The sequence below is a fragment of the Seriola lalandi genome, unplaced genomic scaffold (assembly GCF_002814215.2).
Source record: "Seriola lalandi dorsalis isolate HSWRI2012SDOR001 ecotype SW California unplaced genomic scaffold, Sedor1 jcf7180002055008, whole genome shotgun sequence".
In the NCBI taxonomy this organism is placed as follows: Eukaryota; Metazoa; Chordata; class Actinopteri; order Carangiformes; family Carangidae; genus Seriola; species Seriola lalandi.
Genome location: NW_019525551.1, coordinates 4288074 through 4307917, shown reverse-complemented (window position 1 = coordinate 4307917; position 19844 = coordinate 4288074). Strand labels below are relative to the sequence as shown.

Genomic DNA, 19844 nt, shown 5'->3' with positions numbered 1-19844 from the left:
AGATACTTCTCTAAGAAGAGAAAGACAACAGATGAAGAAGACGCTAGTCAGGTAGCATCATAAGCCTTTTACTAACTCGTAAATGATGATGTTAGGTATAAAATAGTATTTTAATGTTCACACTTGTAATCAGATGTGATGTGAATGTAAAGCATATAACGCTGTTAGCGTTACGTTACTCACACTTTTAATGTAATCTTATTGGACAAGTAACATTAGACAGGGAGGAGTTGTTAAACAAAGTGGAGGAGAGCAGAGCACAGCAGCGGGAGAGCTGGGTGAAGGTGCAGGAGAGAGAGATGAGCCTGGGTGCAAACTTTGCCACTGACTCTACCCCTGCAAAGGAAACACTGCAGTGATCAAATAAAATATACACACACACCTGATCCTCTTCCAGCTCAATGTCCCTCCCACGGGAGGCTGCCTGTTGCTGTTGTTGCTTCTCATAGTTCCTCCAGGTCCTCTCCAGTTCAGCAATCTCCTGCTGACCCTCTGCCAGCTCCTGGTTTTTAATGGCAAACAGCTTCTGACTCTTCTTCAGGGCATTACGGACCTCCTCAGCCTTCTTCCTGTGGTGGGATGTGTTTATCTTGGCTTTGATGTACTGGGACCGAGTCTGGGATAGGATGTGCTCCTGGGAACTGGGTGGTAGAGTTAGAGGAGGCTTGGGTTAATTCTATTCAATGGCAAACTTGATGGCATATGCCACTTCTTTAGTTGTACATAATGTTAGTTTGAATCAAAGGCTTGCTTATTAAGTGTCCTTACAAAGTGAAATCTGAAAATAAAATAATTTTTCAGAGAAATGCCCCTAAAAATAAAGTCAACAAATACAAAACCCTTCTTACAAAACTCTCCCACACACAAAAACACACCGGATCTCCTTCTCAATGTGCTGCTGCTCTCTAGTGAGGTGTCCATGCTCCTTCTTGTTGGTTTTGACCGTCTGCTCCCAGTTCAGCAATTTACTGTTCTTTGCAGCTGCAGCCTGCTGTTTCTCCCTCAGGTTGTTGCTGAGAGCGTTGACGCCCTTCTCATTATGATAGAGCTCAGCCAGGCTCAGCTGGAAGCAGTTATGGTGAAGCTCATCCACCAGTGCCTGGTACCTCTGGGCCTGGAAAAGAGAGAGGTATGGCGGGGGAACAGTCAATAATGCTCAAGGGAAACTGATGCCACTATAGTTCTGTTGATGCTAAACAGTCCATGATGCTATTCCTGTGAGCACATATACATCAGTAATTTAGGACTACATGACCTTATTCCTGCTGCTCTCTCCTTTATCTGCATCAACAGAGAGCATGGGCCACATCCCAGTATGGAGGCCAGCATGGAGCCCGATTAGAGGAAGAAAATTCTAATCATCACGTGGATTTCTGCTGCAGCAACTGCAGTATTGGGTAAGCTATGATTCTCCTACAGCAAGAATTTTCTTTGCCCAAACTGATGAAGTAGTGAGTATATACTGTGTGCTACCAGTGAACATTTTAGCTGTATTTTACCAGCAACAGTAGTCTGAGAAATTCAGGCATCAGATGAAATTACATTTTTTTTAATCAGACATTCTGATAATATTTCTATTTTCATTATCCGTTAATGTCTATATTCTAACTGAATCGATTAATCATTTCAATTTTTAAAATGTCAAAAATGTGGAAAAAATTTCCAACACAATTCCTAAAAGCCTGAGATGAAGACTTCATATTGGAAATCATCACAAGTAAGATTGGGAACTACAGTGTTTGGCAATTAATCTATAATCACAAACAGCTGGGAATTAATTTTCTGTAATTGCAGGTTTTCCCACACACAGAAATACTTGGACGGCCCACCCAGGTATATTTGCAAACTCGATTTGACATTTTATTTTTGTATGTTTTTTAATCCATCAGAATGACGCCATCTGCGATGGATTAACTATTCTCTATACTTGCTCCCCTGTACCACGCTCTGCTAACGCGCAAAGACAAACAGAAAAAGAGAAGAGAAAGAGAAGAGAAAGAGGGACAGAGGGAGACGCATGGTATTACTTTAGAAGACGCGGACACGGTGGATATTGAACTGACACTTCTCAATTCCAGTCAGTGGTCAATGAAGCTGAAGCAGAGGCAGCAGGTCCCAGTATGGTAAGAGCAATATGTCACTGCATCTTTGTCACTGAGTAATATTAAATGAATGCAAATGTTGTGGTAACATTCACACATATTTCTTGTTGGTCACTACATGGCCCCCCTCACCACAAGTATTTCAGATCTGTGGGAAACACTGAATTGATCAGTTTATTAAACTGTGTTCTACTGCAGAACCTACAATGATAATGAGATGATTCAGGATCTGGATCTGATCACAATGTCAGAAAAATTGAAGACCATCCAAAATTCAAGAAAACATGGGAAAAGTAAAGCAAAACATTGTAATCGGTCACAAACAGTTGCTACTGTGTGAGAACACATACACATTTAAAAAAAATCTGCAACAGGTTGAAGTTCGTGTCAACTCGCAGAATTTCTATCATCAATGACTGTGATCAGATGGGGTGGGGGTGTGGCTGGTGATTTAGCAGTGATCATCACCTCTGCAAAATCAATTTCCTGTGGGAAACCCAGACACTGCATCACACCAACCGTACCTCTGGTTCTGTCCAAACCTCTCCAGCATCTGATCACAACACAGGCCAAGGTCCATCAGGAGCTGTGGTGTTAGTGATAAAACTCTAGCAGCATTTTGTGTTCGAAGTTGGAAAATGAATACAAGCCAGCTACTTTCAGCCAGAAGCTTCACTTGTGTAAGGTTGGTTATGAATGCGTCTGACAGGTAACATTGTTGCAATGAGGGTGTATGACCCTACTGGTTGCTAGACTCATTATATTCCTCTTTTTGTATAAACTTACCTCTATTTTTTCCTGGGACACTTGCTTCCTCTCAACAGTGGCAGATTTCTTCTTGCTGAAGTGAAACTGTGTGTCCTCTTTGGCCTTAAGCAGGGCCTCTTTCTTTCTGTCGTACTCTGCAGCGTACTCTTTCGACTGACTGATGAGCTCAAACATCTTGGTCCTCTCCTTTGGGTCTTTCAAAGCTATGGACTCCACTGCCCCCTAGTGAGGAGCATAATGATTAACAGACCTTTTTTATGTAAGGCATTATTACAACCAGCCTTTACTTATTGCGCCTGTTTCTACACATTTTATGTTATTTGTTAATATAGTGTTATTTAACTGTTAGTTAATTTCATCATGTCTATCATTATATGCTACATGGAAAGAATATCACGTATATTTTTCAAACTGTTTTCTCTGCAGCATGTATCTGTATGGCGCTTAATTACCCATTTCAAGTGTGGGGGTTTATTTTTTCAGAATGTCCTGAGTCAAAGTGTTTTTCTTTTACATACATTCACCTACAGAGGTATGTATCCACAACATGAAAGTTTTCAGACAAAAAATAAACTGGTAGAAATCTACTTAAAATCCCCTATTTAGCATTTGCAACCAGAAAATAAAAATTTAATGGATGATTTATAACACTATCAGCAGATATATAGACATTTTTAAGTGTTTATTAATGTATAGTATTTGTCAATAATTCTAACTTCCAATATAAAGACATATTTTCAATCATTAGAACTGTGTTTTACATTTTCCTCAGTTATCTGTTTAGACAGCAGCCTTCACTTATGTGTGCCCACAAGAAGTTATACTTGTTGACAAATACTTACATCTGCTTACAACTATATTATTATGCATTTTAAATCATTAAATGATTGCTGCTTATAAAAGCTAAGTAGGATCACTTAAAGTAAAGTATTAAATACTTTAATACCATCCATGTAATTTCAGCATACTTTCATGTTTAACTGAACTAATGTCAAAACAAGTCCTAAATATCTAAACAGTGATACACATTTCAGTGCAGTCCCTCAACATTTTACCTGGAACACCAGACAGTTTCGAGCTTTGGTCACAATGCCAATCTTCTCGAGCTCCTCCACATACTTGGCGAGAGTAACATGCACACCATTGATGCGATACTCCGAGGAGTCACCTGAAAAATCCAATGAATGGCAGTTAAGACAGATTTCACCAAAAACTGACTGATGCATTTATTCTGAGGAGAGATGGGAATCAGACTTGAATGTCACAACCAATGCAGAATTTTGGTCAGACTTGTTGCCAGACAGTTTGTTAGCTGCTATTTCTTCACAGCAAGACCTGTGGAGTATGCAAAGAACTTGGACCACATTAGTAACTTGCTGAAAGGGGAAAGTACAGTCTGAGTTTGAGACTTTTTTGTTGAAGTTTTTAGGCATTGGTTAACTACAGCAACTATTAAGGGGTATACATGTGCTAGGTCAAATGATACAAAACTTGTTTATTTAAAATTATACGTAGTGGTCTACAGTAACTAAGCACATACACTAGTATAAGACAGAAACATGTGACTAACTTATGAAATGTGACGTTTTTCCAGTTATTGCGTGTAATTAGACCTTGTCAGTTTTGTGTTAAGTAAATAAGATTGATTAAGCTTTAACTTCTCCCACAACAAAACTAACAGTGGGAGAGATGTCAATCAAGTTCAGTCTGTACACGGTCAAACAGTCCTGACAAAAGGTCTGGATCAGGACAAATACGATAAGTTAAAACACCTGGGGTTGGACCATGGGTGTGCAGGGTCAAATACTGTAATAAAGTCAAATTAGCTGCACCTAAAAATACCTACAATTAAAAAGTTGCCTACACTATGATGTGTAAATATTACTAATAATAGACTAATGAATTATATTTCTATTTAACACTCTGATAGGGGGCATTGTGCATAACGAGTACTTTTACTTCTGGTTCTTACATACTTTTGCCTCAAAATGCTAATACTTCATGATGCATTTCAGTGTAACTAGCAACTAATTTCATTATCAATAATCCCTCCAATTATTTTTGAATGAATTTATCAATTAATCATTTGGTTTTCAAAAAAATAGTTAAAAAACAACCATCAACTTTGCACTTGACTTGACACCTTCTAAAATATCATATTTCGTTCAGCTACAAGTCCAAGACGAAAAAATATTTAGTTTGATAAATGACAAAAAAAAAAAGTTGGAAATACTGTCATTTGTGAGGATGGAGTCTGAAAAATTTTGTCACTGTTTCTGTATTTTTGATTAAAAATAACTGAAAGGATTAATCGATTATGAAATAGGTGCCTATTATTTTTCAGTCAATCCATTTATTAATTCAGCTGTAATCTTTACATTGTGGTATTATTGCTTTTACATTAGTAAAGTAGTAAAGTATCTAAGTATGTGTACCTCTTCTACCACTGATTATATCCATTAAGGATTTTACATGTATTCCACTTGTCTTAGAAGGGGTTTAGGATTTATGTTGTGCTCTGACACATTGTAGTTTCAACTGACCTTTTCTATATAATATGAAGCCTGAAAACTTTAACTTGATTTCTGCATTTCCTCCTTAAAAACGCATTAATGTGGCGTCAACTGATGACTAACCTAATATACAGTCTAATCTGATTCAAACTGATTTAAACTCTTCAAAGACAACTCACCGGTGATAGTCCGACAGAAGACGGTCTCCTGGTCCTCATCATCGCAGTACCGCATGGCGACCCGGGCAGTGTCGGACACAGGCTTCCCTACATGGGCTCCGTGAACAAGGTCTCTGAGGTGCTTCACTCTAAGGGAGGCAGCCCGCTCCCCCATGGCGAAGCTCAGGGCGTCCATCACGTTGGACTTGCCTGGTTTGATTTGATATGGTTAAACTTTCTTTGCATCACTCATTTGAATAAATCAATTAAAGGAACAATATGTAACACTGACGACACACGTCTTTAAAAATGGGTACTGCAGTCCAAATTCAAAACACAAGAGTTGTCTGAAATCCCTTTAAGAACATTCTTTTTAATTACACTATATTGAGTTCACAGCATTATTCAGTCATTTACACATAATTAACTTAGCAAAAAGAGGTATAAACAAAATTATATCAAGCTAACAGAAGTTTGACTGCTAATAGGCCCCATCTGTGAGCATCAGCTAGCTAGCTTTAGTTCTGAGCTGGACAAGTTGACTACGAAAAAAAAAAAAAAGTTCACTTACCAGAGCCGTTTGTGCCAATTATACAATTAAATTGCATGAACGGACCGATAACTTGGTTCCCTCGCCATGACTTAAAGTTTTCGATATCAATTTGTTTCAGGTAACCCATTTCGAGGTCTCTTTGGCTGAAGGGATTCAAGCAGCTAACTCCTGCGTCACAGTCATCAATGGTCGGCAGGTCAAGACCAGAAAGAAGCGGGAAACTGAGGTTGTTCCTCCACAGGAAGCACAACACACATTTCAGTTCAAATTAGGGTCTAGGCCTATTTAAAGACCAGGCCCATTTAAATTTACTATAGAAACACCAAGACAATTAAGTAGATTTTATTAAGTACTTTTTAAGACGAAAACTCAAGTAGTAAGTAAAAGCACTGATTTCATATCTGAAATCTCAACATTTTCGATGGAATATTAAATATATATATATATATATATATATATACTGTCATCCACACTGCACAAACCACACATACATATTGTCAGTTTTAACATATTTTAATGGTGTAATTAGTTAGAAATGAAAGACTGTGAAGGGTGCCAAGTAATAACAACAAAAGTAAATAAATTAAAAGTGAGACTCAAGTGCCTGTGGTCCATGCAGGTCAGCCATGAGTGAAACACATGAACACAGAAAGATAAAAAAAAGTTCTGAAACAGGGAAAAACAGGGGATTTGTGACTTTATTGGTCAATATAGAAGTCAGACATCTGACAACTTAATCATTTATAGTTTAGCCTCCATCCATGGTTGTAGCCATCAATAAGGATGGTCACGGACGTACTCCATAATGTGTTTCAGGGCCAGCCAGGTCTCGGAGGCAGTGGGGATGATCTGATTGGCTGGCAGGATGAAACCATAGCGACCGGTGTCCCTCAGCTCAAAGGCAAAGGAGTATTTGATGCCCACATTGTAGGACCAGTCAATGCTGCCGCCACTAGCTTGATCTAAGAGAAGCAGACAAGGAGACATGACAGTCATACTAGTAGTTTTAGTGGCAACAGTGCTAACGGTAATATTAAATCTAATATTAAAAGTATTTTAAATAGATAACACTTTATATTTTACTTTGTTTGATTAAGGATGATCTTTTAGTTCCAGGTTTTATTTACAATGGTGGACATATTCAAATCTTTTACATAAGTAAAAGTTGGAAAAGTATTATCAGCAAAATGTACTTAAAGCATCAAAAGTAAAAGTACTCATTAGGCAGGATTGCCCCTTTAAGAATGTTAAATCAATGTATATACTATTATATTATTGGTTTATTAATACTGAAGTGAAATGTGGAGTCGATGTTATCTTTTTATACTTTTGTGTAGTTTATATACTGTACAGGAATGCATCATATTTGTTAAATATTCATATTCATATAAAAGTAAAGTAAATAGTTTTTGCCCGCTCTAAATTAATGCAGTTGACCAAAAAGTACAATATTGTTCTTCAGTGTGGTGATGTAAACGTAGAAGAACCCAAAAGCTGTGTGCAATACCTGAGTAAATGTACTCAGTCACTTTCCACCACTGATCATTTATCATGAGTACATCCACACATTTCATTAATCTGTAACTGTTTGAGTTCTTATGGAGTGATTATGAGCAGAGATGACAGAGTTACTTACAGATGATGTTGCAGATGCTTCCAACCTTGTACCTGGTGCCGTAGAGAGAGGTGAGTTTCTGCACTGCAGCTCTGCCGACAGAGTCCTACAGGAAGCAAAATAAAAAGGACATAATACTGAAGTTAGGAAAAGAGATAATACTGGAAAATACCAGATAATACTGGTGCAGATAGGAAAAGAAAGAGAAAGAAAAAAGTCTGTAGAGTTGAACTTTTAAAGTTTGTTACTCTAAAAATACCCAGTTCAAATGTTCAAAAAGAAAATATCTGGTGAGGCCTTTCCAAGGCTGTAAACACTTAAACTTAATTACATGTGAATAACTATAGGACGATGGGTCCATTAGGCAGTTATGTTAATAAACTGTGTAAACTTGAAGCAGAATATTGATGAAAAAACATTTACCTGGCTGAGATGAGAGATATAATTTGTCAAATGTTGTAGCGATGTGTTTATAATTCATCAACCCCAAAGAAAATTATTTGAATTTTCAGCTATCAAACTTTAATAAGGGAAGAAACTGTGATCCCCAGTAATAAAGCTAAGGGTAGGAGAATACAAAAATGTAAATCTACATCATCGACTTTCAACAGCCTCCTCACAGTTTCTCCTCTCTTACCAGCTCAGGCTGATGGGGCACGTTTCTGCAGGAATAGCCATAGGGGTACATGAGCAGCTGGGAGTAGGCGTGGACAGAGATGAAGGACTTGAAGTTGCCGTGGCTCTTGATCAGGTTCACCACATTCTTCACTTCGATCTCAGAATGGGCAGAGGGGCCGTGGTAGGAATCAGAGCAGGGATTCTTGCTGGCACCGGGACCTGAAGGGAAATGGGGAAATTGAAACATATCGTGAGGCGGTGAGACATGCAACAACACAGAACGCACTAACAGATGGCAGAAAGCAGCAGGATTTCATGTCCAATCCAAGACGGCTCAAAGTACATGACACACACAATGTTACATGTACACATACTGTATATACTACATATTAAGCCACTTCATGAAGTACACGTGTAACATCTAATGCAATCCAAGACAAATGACTGAATTATACTCAGAGGTGTTTCTAATATTTTCATGTATGTAAATGAGAAGCTCAAAAAATTAGAACCAGCTCTCAATGTAATGTAGTTCAGACAAAACCAGCTGTATTTATGAACATAATAATAAACATATAATTTAATTTACACATTTCTGACACCAAAAATGTAACTTTATTATCCTTTTAAAAAAGGTAGAATTTATGACTGAGCTGTTGTATTGGATTGCAACATATTTTACGCATGTACCTAATAAAGTGGCAATTGGGTAAGTGTTCATATGCTGTGTCCTAAACAAAAAGATTTCACATTTGTCTCACAGGTTCTTTTAAATTGATCTTTTTTCATAGCAATCATCATATGTATTTTTTAAATGTATTTTCTTATATAGAAACAATGATTTAAAACTTAGAAGCAGCTGAAGCTTGAATTTTTTTCATTTTCTTATAACATATGTAAACAAACCAAGACCGAAGTCTGTGTAAAGAGGAGGCGTTTATGTGTTACCCTCAAACAAATGATGATGAATGTGGCAGGTTTTTTCTGTATCTATATCTGCGAAATACTACAAAGTGGGTTTCTCTGTCTACTTAATACAAAAACAAATTTATACAACACAAAGTTTATGAGTCTCTTCTATACTGACCGCCAAAGCCAGCGTCCCAGTTCCTGTTGGGATCGACTCCACGGCACACAGAGCCTGAGATCTTGGAGCGAGTCTTACGCCACATACGGTCCTGTACATCAGACAGCTTCAGTTAGTATGCAGCATCATTTTCCTTCTATGATTTAAATTGTACAAGCATTTTTATGCAGCTGGTGAATTGCATGACCCTTACGTCCTTCAGATCCTGCCAATGTGAAAATAAACCTCATTCTGCTCCTGCATGGTTCAAATTACTGGTTTCAACAGTAGATTGCTCTGACTACCATGGCTCCCTCTCAAAATATTACACACAACACAAAAATGACATTTTCATAGTAAAACAAAAAGTAAGTGTGAAGATGATGCAGCTGTCCCATTGAGTGGTGGTGACGTACGTTGGTGTGGGTGTAAGCATAACCGTCAGGGTTGGCCAGGAGCAGCATGTAAATGTCCATGGTGTTCAGGAGGGAGGTCAGGGAAGAATCTCTGCCGTAATCAGTGGCAATCTAAGCAAGAACACAGAGCGATGAGTCACAAAAAGAGAAAGCAATCTGTCATATCTTCTGCAGTTTAACTGTCTTTAACTGAGTCTAGAAACAAGAATAACAGATGCATTCATATACAGTGAGTGGCTTTTTGGGAGTAGGTGTAAGTAGCTGTTGATTTCTTGTCAACATACCATTATAAATTGTAATTATTATTAGGGTTGCCATATTTTCATTATCTGTTCATCTGCTGATTATTTTGTCTATAAAATGTGAGAAACTGGCCTGTTCAGATTCCTTGTTTTGTTCAGCAAATGAAACTAAAAAGATATTCAATTTACAGTGAAAATGACAAAGAAAAGATGGAACCAGAGAAAGTTTGGCATTTTTGCTTGAGAAATGACTGAAATGATTAATCAGCTGTCCAAAAAGTTGATTTTCTGTCAGTCAGCTGATCATTTCAGCTGTATTTACCACGTTGCACCCCTCAGACCCTTTTTTCTGATGGTTTCTACCACATACAAATTCAACGTAAACCTTATCCTGCCGACACGTTGTACCTTGTTGGCCGTCCACACTCCAGTAGCCTGAGACACCCATTCCCTGGAGTGGATTCCTGTGTCGATCCAGATGGCAGGACGCTTGTTGCCGCCAGTGCTGAACTAAACACAAAGTAAATGTTAATTAAAATCCAAAATATTTTTAATACAGTGATAAAAAGTGATAAAAGTGTGAAAAATGTCATCTTGTCATCAGTCTTGAAAACTAAATTCCCCTCAGCGGATGTGTGATATACTGATGAAGAGTTAAACTGGTTAAAGGAGTAGCTACTAGTTAATGTGTACTTGCAGTGCTAGATGTATGTAAACTGCTGTGTAAAATCAAATCCACACCTTCATTGTGACTGATGTAGCTTTATAGCTACATCAGACCTGTGGTAACACATTTCTTACAGAGCATAGATGGGAGGTACAAACACATGTGATGCTGTCTTGTATGAGGTGTTGTTATCCTACCTTGAGCACATACATGGGCCTGTTCTCGTAGGATTTCCCAATTTCCTGCTTGGTGACCAGGTTAGGGTGCTGAGCCACCAGGGTGTCCATCCAGCTGTAGATCTGTGAGGGAGAAAGTTTAATGTATATTTGTATCTAAGGCAGGGGTCAACAAAACCATGGGCTAGTTGTTGTTTCTTTCAGCTGTTCACTGTATTTAAGAGCAGCTTATGTTAATATCCACTGACAGAAACGTGCAGCACTGAGGAGAGTCTCAGGCAACTGTCAATCATTTTGTTTGACCAAAGAAACTTTCTTGAGCTTGACTGAAGAATTAGAATAGATACTGAGCCCTGCAGCGTTACAACGCCACAGTAGCTCAACTTGATTTGAAATCACTGAATTTTCACAGTAAAATGTTGAATTTTTAAATTTTTTCTGCTGGACTGGATGGAGCTGAGCGTCAGCCATGTTTTAAGTTTGAAGAGTGTCAACTTTTCTCTATCTATTATTTTGATCTAAGCCACAGCCAAAGCCTCTCTTTGTGAATCTGGTTCCCAGGAGTTAAGTCTTGTCGTGCTTGCTTCGCTTCATGTGTCATTAATCAGTATTTTGGATACCGGACTCAGTTTGATATGAAGCTAAAATGAGTTTTGATGACGTGTTTGTGTTTGTGTGTGAATATCCTACTGTCTCCAGACGATGATAGGCTCCAAAGTTGAAGCTCCTGGTGCTGCGCTCCTTCATCTGGTTCTCTGACATCTCAGCTTTCTCTGCATCGAGAACCTCCTGAATGTGAAATGAAATATATCTAATATTCAGCATTGTAATCAGTTTATTCTCAGAATCAAATGAAAAAACCAAGACGCTATAATTAGGGACGCTGGGACATAAACTGATGAATCCTCTGAACCAGTTTGACAGATAAGTATCAGCGTGTGTGTTAATGAACTGCACTCAGGGAATCACAAACCTGAAGGTTGTCAATCATGACAGTGAAGGGGATGTTGTGGGCATGGAGGTACTCTTTCACAGAGCTCAAACTGGAGCGGGGCACACGGATGTCGACAGGAAGCTCAGTGGAGACTGGGTGCAGCCAGAAGTCCAGCTGGGATCAGACAGACAATGAGGAATCAGACTGGACTCACAACACCAAGAAGTACCAAGTGTACTGAGCAGAATGGTTATTTAAAAAAAAATCTCTTCTCAAATAGATCCGGCCGCTTCATTAACTTCAGTACGTGTGCAAATGGCAAATAAAGTTACATAACCTTGAACATCCTATTGCAATCTTTATCACAGATCTTTCCCACTGAGTCAAAGCTTCAAAATTCCCCACTACGAATCTAAAGTCAACTAAAACAAACATCATCTCAATTTAGAGTCTGTTGCTGTAAAATCTATTGTAGACGTGTATTTATGATACTAACTTCCAAAATCTGCTTTCATTTATGTTTTATAAGACTGAGACATTTCATAAATAGCACAAAACAAGAGGAAAGGTTAATCCCTGGATTGTCTCTGCACTGAAGGGTGAACCGTGCAACATCAGCCAGGCCACTGAGAGCACCCGACTCTCTGACATGAGGATGATTCCGTTAACCTTCAACCCACATGAACTCCCGAGTGGATTATTTCACGCTGAACTTGGTTTCGCCTCCTGCACTTCTCTGAGTTTCATGAGAAAACTGTTTGGCACAAGCAGCTGAGAAAACTTGAGTGTAGGTGTTTGCACTGTATCTGTATGTGTATCTGTGTGTGTGTGTGTGTGTGTGTGTGTGTGTGTGCGTGTGTGTGTGCGTGTGTGCGTGTGTGTGTGTGTGTGTGTACCTCCCACTCCTGTTGGTTTTCCAGAGCCTGCAGGAGTTGGATCTCTTCCTCAGACTGCACATTGACCCTGATGACCTGATCACTGGAAGAAAATCATTTCAGTGTCTGAACATTATTATTTATATTATTTTATATTATTTATATCCTATGTTTTAGGTTGATGCTCTTACTCATGACAGTCTCAGTTAGAGATTGTGATTTAATTCATTGCTCACCAATATAACAAGAAATTAATCGCATGGAACAGATAGTGCTCAGACCCATGACTCCCACTCCACGCTCTGTATTAAGACTATAATCAAGATTTCATCTTTCTCTAAACATAAATGAATAATAAATAAATAATGAGTAATAATCTACCTACAGTATTAATACCAATGCACTTGTTCAACTTGGGTAGTTGTTTTACGTGTTGAACAGAAGGCGTTTAATGGAAGAAACCCCAACAAAAAATAACAGTATCTTCAAATGAAATGGCAGACTGAAATTAATGCCCAAATGAGGCTGATTCTGGGATGATAGTTATTTTATTTATGAGAAAACGTACTGTATAATTCCAGAAACACTCATACTGTGCAGTCACGTTTTCTTGTTAAATTTCTATGGAGCATCTGCAAAGTTTTTACACGTAGCAATTTCTGACTGTTGGAGATGTGGGGTTGTAGATATGTTGAATGGAGTTTCCTTTATCATATCAGTAACACATTAGAATTATAAAAGAAAGAAAAATGCCATCATTAAATCACAAAAACTGTTGGAATTTCAATGTTAAAGTTAAAAGAAAAAGAGTAAAGCCAGAGTAAAAGCACTGTAGCTGTTTCTTCCTGCAGTGTGCACAGATAAACTCACCCAGTGAAAACCCTCGCGGCCTGAGCCGCAGCCACAAGCACAAACACCAACCAGAGGCCTTTCATCTCGCCTGTATGTCCGGAGCGTTCAGGAGCCACGAGTGTGTCAGGCCTCAGTTCCCCCGGTCTCTTAATATCATGAGCAGACAGGTGGACTGTTCCCATGCAGGAGAGTTAATCCACTCTGCTGATAATGACACAGCTCTCCTGTGTGGAAAAAAGTTATTTTGAATGACAAACATGCTGAATAAACTCAGTTTAATCTGCCTGGTGCTCAGCTGCAGATAGTGGCACTTTACCCAGATGTTGTACTGACTAGTCTCAGTATGTGCAGGGCTGTGTGGGGTAAAGGTGACAGACATCTTTTAACTTTAACTTTTACGCAAGATATTCCATGATTTAAACACTTCTAAACCCCGACCAACTGGGTCAGAAATGTCCTAGGCTGGATTTGAGCTCAGCAGTTATAGCGCATGGATAGTGGTGACAGGCTGCATGTCTCTATGAGATGTGAGGAGTTTGATTTTTTTTTTAAAGTGATGATCCATGCACTGACTGAATTCGACAGTTTTTGAAGTAAAACTCATGGATATTTCACAAGAAAGAAGCAAAGATTTGAGCCATAAAAAATAAACATAATTTTCAAAAGCAGTAATATATGTTCTCTTTTTTATGAACCTGTTAAGATTTAACTTGTGACCCCTCAACGATTCAAACCCCTGGGTTGGGAACCAGCACTTCAGGAAAGAGCTTACACAAAATATCTTCCAGGACTTTTAAGGAATATTTACTTGGATGAAACATTTTGTCAGCATGTAATATTTTTTGGAAAGAGTAACTTAACATCTCATGAAAAGCTTGTTTTTGCTGCTCTGCAGTGGTTTAACTAACTCACCTTGCCGCTGTGATGTACAGGTGTGCCACAGGAGCCTGTGACATCACTGTCAGGTGTGATTACAGGTGCAGCAGAGCACACTTCTGACCACACACCTGAAACTTACCAGAGAGGGCATGAACAAGCAGCAGTAACTCCATCCTTCTCACACATTTGACATGTTTCCTCAATAGCAGACAATTCGAGATAAAATAGCAATCAGGAATTAATACATTTAGCAAGATTTAAAGCTGTAAAACAGATTAGCTCAGATCTGATCAGTGTCTTTGTATTTGCAGTTTCCCATACAATGCGCCTCAAAGTATGCTGACACCCAGTTCCACAGCGGAAGACCCTTTACATCCACAAAGCCAGATCCAGACAGAAAGTTTGGTGTGCAAGAACTATACTGGCCTGTACAGAGTCCTGACCTCAAACCCCATCCCTGTCGACCCTTTGGAATGAACCAGACCTTGTGGCTGCCTGGGGGAAAATCCCTGTAATCAGGTTCCAAAATCTGGTTGAAAGCCTGAAACCAGAAGAGTGGAGGCTGTTAGAGCAGCAGGTTAACGACTCAGAATGAGATGATCAACAGTCAGACTGTGACAAAATTAAAGGGAAAACTTAAAAAATAATAGGAGAAACTCATCCACAATCCCCATCCACAGGAGAGGAGAGGTCACTGAATGATTTGATGTGTGTGAAAATGATGAGAATCATATGCTCTGACCTTCACAGTCAGATGATCTCAACCCAACCGAACACCTATGGGAGACTTTGGATTGACGTGTTGAACACTGCTCTCCACCACCATCATTACAACACCAAATGAGGGGATATGTTTAGGAGGAATGGTGTTCATCCCACCAGTATGTGTTCAGACACTTGTCCGTACATGTGAGTGTGATGTTCAGGTGTCCACATATGAGATTCAACAAACGCTTGCTAGTGGACACAGTAACCAGAAGGTGGCAGTGCACTACCACTCTTCCATAACAGGATGCCACACAGCAATAATAAACCCCATTATAACCACAGTGAGTGACATCAGATAATAGAGGCTGGAATTACCCTGAATCTTAAATTATTGATCACCCACTGACGCTTTTTTGTCTGGATCAGTGTCATTATTGGAGCTGCTGAGTACGAGTGTGTGGGGGCTATTTATAAAGCTACACTATATGACTAGAGCTGAAATGACTGGCCAATTTATCGATTGGTCGATCAACAGAAAATTAATCAGCAACTATTTTGATAGTTAATTACTTTTTGGAGTCACTTGTCGAGCAAAAACACCAAGGATTTCCAGGTAACAGCTCCTTAAATAAAAATATTTTGGGGTTTTCTCTGTTTTAGTGAATATTTTTGGGCTTTGGAGAGGTTGGTTGGACAAAACAAGCTGTTTGAAGATGTCAACTTGTGCTCTTGTGATAGGCATTTTTCACTATTTTCTGACTTTTTACAGAAATGCCCCAAAACAACATGTTTAAAATAATCTTAAGCTCGATATTATATGTTCCTTGTAGTGGATTTAAGAAGTAAAATTGCAGGTCAGTGATTTTCGAACAGCATAACTGAGCACCCACTCATCCATACACAGTATACTGCCTGTAGGTGTTAAATGTAGTTTCGTAGCCGCAGTAATGTCCACTGGCAATCTCTGGGAGGTCATAGTTCTTATAATATGTATCTACCCTGCTGCAAACAAGTGAACATTACCCCAGGTCCTGGTACTTGGTGGTAATGTAATAAAAGAGGCAGTGATGAGGACTCAATCTGCAGTCTTCTCCCTGCCACGTCATGGAAACACGATCACATTTTATTACTGTTAGCAGAGGATTTGAAGTTTGTGTTAAGTTATTCATCCCGATACCCTCTGCTTGATATTAGAGTGTGCATCTCACAGCCTCCCTGTTGCCATCAGCTGCTGTGACACCCCGCCAAACCCTCTCTGCCTCTCTCTCTCTCTCCTTAGAATTAATAAAAAGAGGTTTTAACATGTCACTTCCCTTCCTTTTCACTCCCAAACAATCCCATGAGACAAAGTGGGAGAAGGGGGTTTAATAGGCGTGGGAGGATGCAGGGGACGTGGGAGTTGAGCTGGGGCTTTCCGTCTTCCTCAATGTGGAAATTATTTATTGCTATTCCTGCTGTGTGTGTCTAAAAGTTTAATGTCCCCATGAAAAGTGGCTTTACATGCAAATGTGGGTGTAGTGTGTGTGTGTTTTTCCTCCCTCTTTTCTCCCCTGTCATTTGCCTCTAAAAGCTATATGAACAAGGCACCACCGACCAGCTCGTTCCACATGACTTCCACTGCTATACTATAAATAGATCCATTTACATTGCATTTCATGGCTGAGCTCTCTCTCAATATTTCAGAGGCCCAACAGTAAATTGACCATTAATCATTTATTACTCACTTGTTCATCTCATTTTGCACATAGCATATGTGTAGATATTACACAGCGTTTGCAAAAGGAAAATCCGTTTTTTAGGTTTTTTTTATCTGTATTTTTTGATATTTTCTGTCGACAGAAACTGAAAGCATGAAAGAGAAGAGATGATGTTTGCTGAGGGAGTCTGTAAGCTGCCTTGCTCGCCTGTCACCTGAGCACATCTCGCTCATGTGATTTGCGTCCAGTCTGGTGGTCAGATGACAGAGGCGAGGAGAAGTCGGTCACCTGTGACTTCCTTTTGTGAGGAAATGTCTTTCCTCTGATTGGATTACACTGTGAGATATCAGTCTGTGACATCCAACGTGCTCCTTTAATGAGTTAAGTGTTGTAATTTACTTCCATGTTGTACCAACTTTTCATCTTCCTGCTTCGTCTACAACAGAATAATGTTCGACAGCGGGTGTGAGCAAGACATGATGGGAGTCGAGTGAGAGCGAGGAAGTGACAGTTTCTCTGCTGGTGAAGAAGTCAGAGTCGGTCCTCTGATTTAAAATCTACGGTGACATGTCTCTTGTACTGAATACAAAATATTGATTGAGTCTCTGATTGATTCTGTGAAACTGAAACAAACCATTACTATCACTGAATCATATGTTTAGCCACTTATATAGAATACACCACCAAACTACCATAACAATTAAGATACATGCCAGTGATAGTGTTTAAAGCACTTTTGGACTGAACGGACAGACAGAAAGAATCCAAAACAGCCCCGACATGCCAAGATCTTATCGAGTCATTAGCAAAAGATTTCTTACCTACACATGTAGCAGATACACAGCAACATCTGTGTGTGTTCACCCGATGACTGAATGCAGATATTCACTCTCTTTTTTAGCTCTCATTATGTCGACACACTCCTGAGAAACATATCTGCCTCTGTAGCAGCTGGGTGCTTGTTTGGTTCATTTCTCTGCCATTTGAAACTGGACAGGCAGCGTACAAGCTTGTCCGAGTTTCAGCTCTAAGAAACAGCTGTCTAAGGTTTTATATGTGGGATTGGTGAGACTCTATCCTGTAGTCTTTGTTGGGACAGGAGAAAACTTTAGCTTTGGCTATTTCTTTACATGTTTGACTTTCTTCCACCGCTTGTTTCCAATGTTGTCTGTCTGCTGCTAGGTGATTGGTTGTACATATACAGTTTGCTAATCAGACCTTGTTTGCTGAAGACGAAGAAGAAGAAGTCTGCTGCTGCTGGAAATGGGAATGCTGATATCAGACCCTGTGGGTTGTACAGCCAAAACAATGAAGTAAACGAGGCTACAAACCTGCATAATGACCTGATAATTATTGATGAACTCTTCACATCGCAGTCATCTGATTCATTGTTCATGAAAAAATATAGATCAGTGGAGCTTTAAGTGTCTAAAAGTGGTGCTTTTGATTTAACCTGTTACTAGACACCCACATCTTTGTTCACAAGCCCCAAAAATAATGTACTAAGGTTATGGTTCTTCAGCCATTTTGATCACAGTCATAACACTGGTAAAGGTAACTCTTTAAATGTTACAACCAAAAAGTCAGAATGAGTAGAAGAGATACTGAACCAAAGTTACAGAGGCACAAACATGGCAAATGTACGTTTTTTTGGCAGAAAAAGGGAATATAAGGTCTGTAAGGAAATGACTTTGGAGTCGTAGACACAAGTCTGAACCAATAACGTTGCAATGATATGGGGATCCCAAAATGCTTTGCAGAAGAGACTTTTAAACAAAGTATAATTTGTCAAAGTTCAAGATTGAACCTGTACAGACCAAAATACGCCTAAATTAGTGCTGCCACGGCCAAAGCGTCCGAGGCGTGGGACAGTGTCTTTTAAAAGGTTAAAAGTAGATCATTGAGGAAAATATTAAAATAGCAATTAAAGTAGTCAAAAACATTTATCGTACTTAAAAAAAAACACAAGCCCAATATTTGTACAGATCGACTCTATTAAGTGTATAACACAGAGAATCAGAACTCAAAATGACACCTGTCATTGTGCTGCTTTGTTGGCAGTATTTCCCATTCACATTGACTTTGTTAAAAATATGCATTGAGGCGTTTACAGTGATCTGTTTAAAGGTTATATAAGCTCTGAAACAGCCACGTCGGGAGAAAATCCTCCATGGCGCTGTCACATTTACATTCTCCACTTTTGCCAATCGAGTCTTGATGGAGTCGTACATCTGCGCGACATCACAGATGCAGAGAGTGGACAGGCTCTGCTGGCTTGTTTCTCACTATACGAGGACGAGCAGTGAACGTGAACTGTCCCAAGGCGCGTATTTAAATACTGAGAATCAGCGTTTGCCCTCTTTTATGTCGTTACTCCTGCATACTTTAGATGACATGTCTCCCCAAAGACGCACTCATTACCTTTCCCTCCCTGTCAACCATCCGAGCTAACAACAAGCTGACAAACTGTCCTCTGGGCTGTTTAACCCTGTCAGGATTCCAGCACACATTACACTTGTTTTTGCTAAAAAACTGCCACATTGCTTCATAGAAATCCCTACAACACATCCTGCATCAAAGCCTTTTAAATCTCTCTTATCCTCTTCATCATGACACAGATTTTTCAGTCTTGATTGGATGATGGAATACTTCATTCTCTGTCTGCATCATTGCATCTTAAGATTTGTCTATTACGTAATGGTCTAAAAAAAGACCACAACAGCCCAGGAAGGCCTCAGCTTGTGTAAAAATAGAATGGTAGGCACAAAACGATCTGGTTATATATAGCAACACCCCCCGTCCACTTCTAAGAATAGCAGGAGCGATGTTTCATATTCTTAGGTCTATGCCTTGTACTTGCCAGGACGTTTCTATCCTTGTACTTTCTGAGTGGAGTGGACAGACGCTGCCTTCTGCAGGGTTGGTATAAGTTTGTGTGTCGGCTGCACAAGGTGTGTGTCATCAAAATTTTGCACACCATTCCATATCCCATAACTCATTGCCAC

General features: G+C 39.3%; 2 protein-coding genes across 2 annotated transcripts in view; both read right to left on the bottom strand.

Annotated features, from left to right (window-relative positions):
• smc1b (structural maintenance of chromosomes 1B) overlaps positions 1-6280 on the bottom strand; it is a 17168-nt gene extending 10888 nt beyond the window's left edge. Inside the window, exons 1-6 of the mRNA XM_023397339.2 lie at positions 6113-6280; positions 5563-5751; positions 3926-4038; positions 2889-3092; positions 876-1114; positions 383-641 (exon numbers count right to left, since the gene is read on the bottom strand). Coding sequence (XP_023253107.1) covers positions 383-641; positions 876-1114; positions 2889-3092; positions 3926-4038; positions 5563-5751; positions 6113-6221 — 1113 coding nt within the window. The 5' untranslated portion in view covers positions 6222-6280. The remainder of the gene's footprint in view (positions 1-382; positions 642-875; positions 1115-2888; positions 3093-3925; positions 4039-5562; positions 5752-6112) is intronic.
• Positions 6281-6774: 494 nt separating this feature from the next.
• On the bottom strand, positions 6775-13730 carry LOC111647748 (carboxypeptidase A2-like). Its single transcript, XM_023397402.2, has 11 exons — positions 13574-13730; positions 12725-12806; positions 11868-12002; positions 11585-11683; positions 10916-11017; positions 10460-10561; positions 9810-9920; positions 9415-9505; positions 8347-8546; positions 7731-7815; positions 6775-7056 (listed from the first exon to the last, which is right to left on the bottom strand). The coding sequence occupies exons 1-11, from the start codon at positions 13636-13638 to the stop codon at positions 6869-6871; spliced, it is 1260 nt and encodes a 419-aa protein (XP_023253170.2). The 5' UTR covers positions 13639-13730; the 3' UTR covers positions 6775-6868.
• Positions 13731-19844: the final 6114 nt, after the last annotated feature.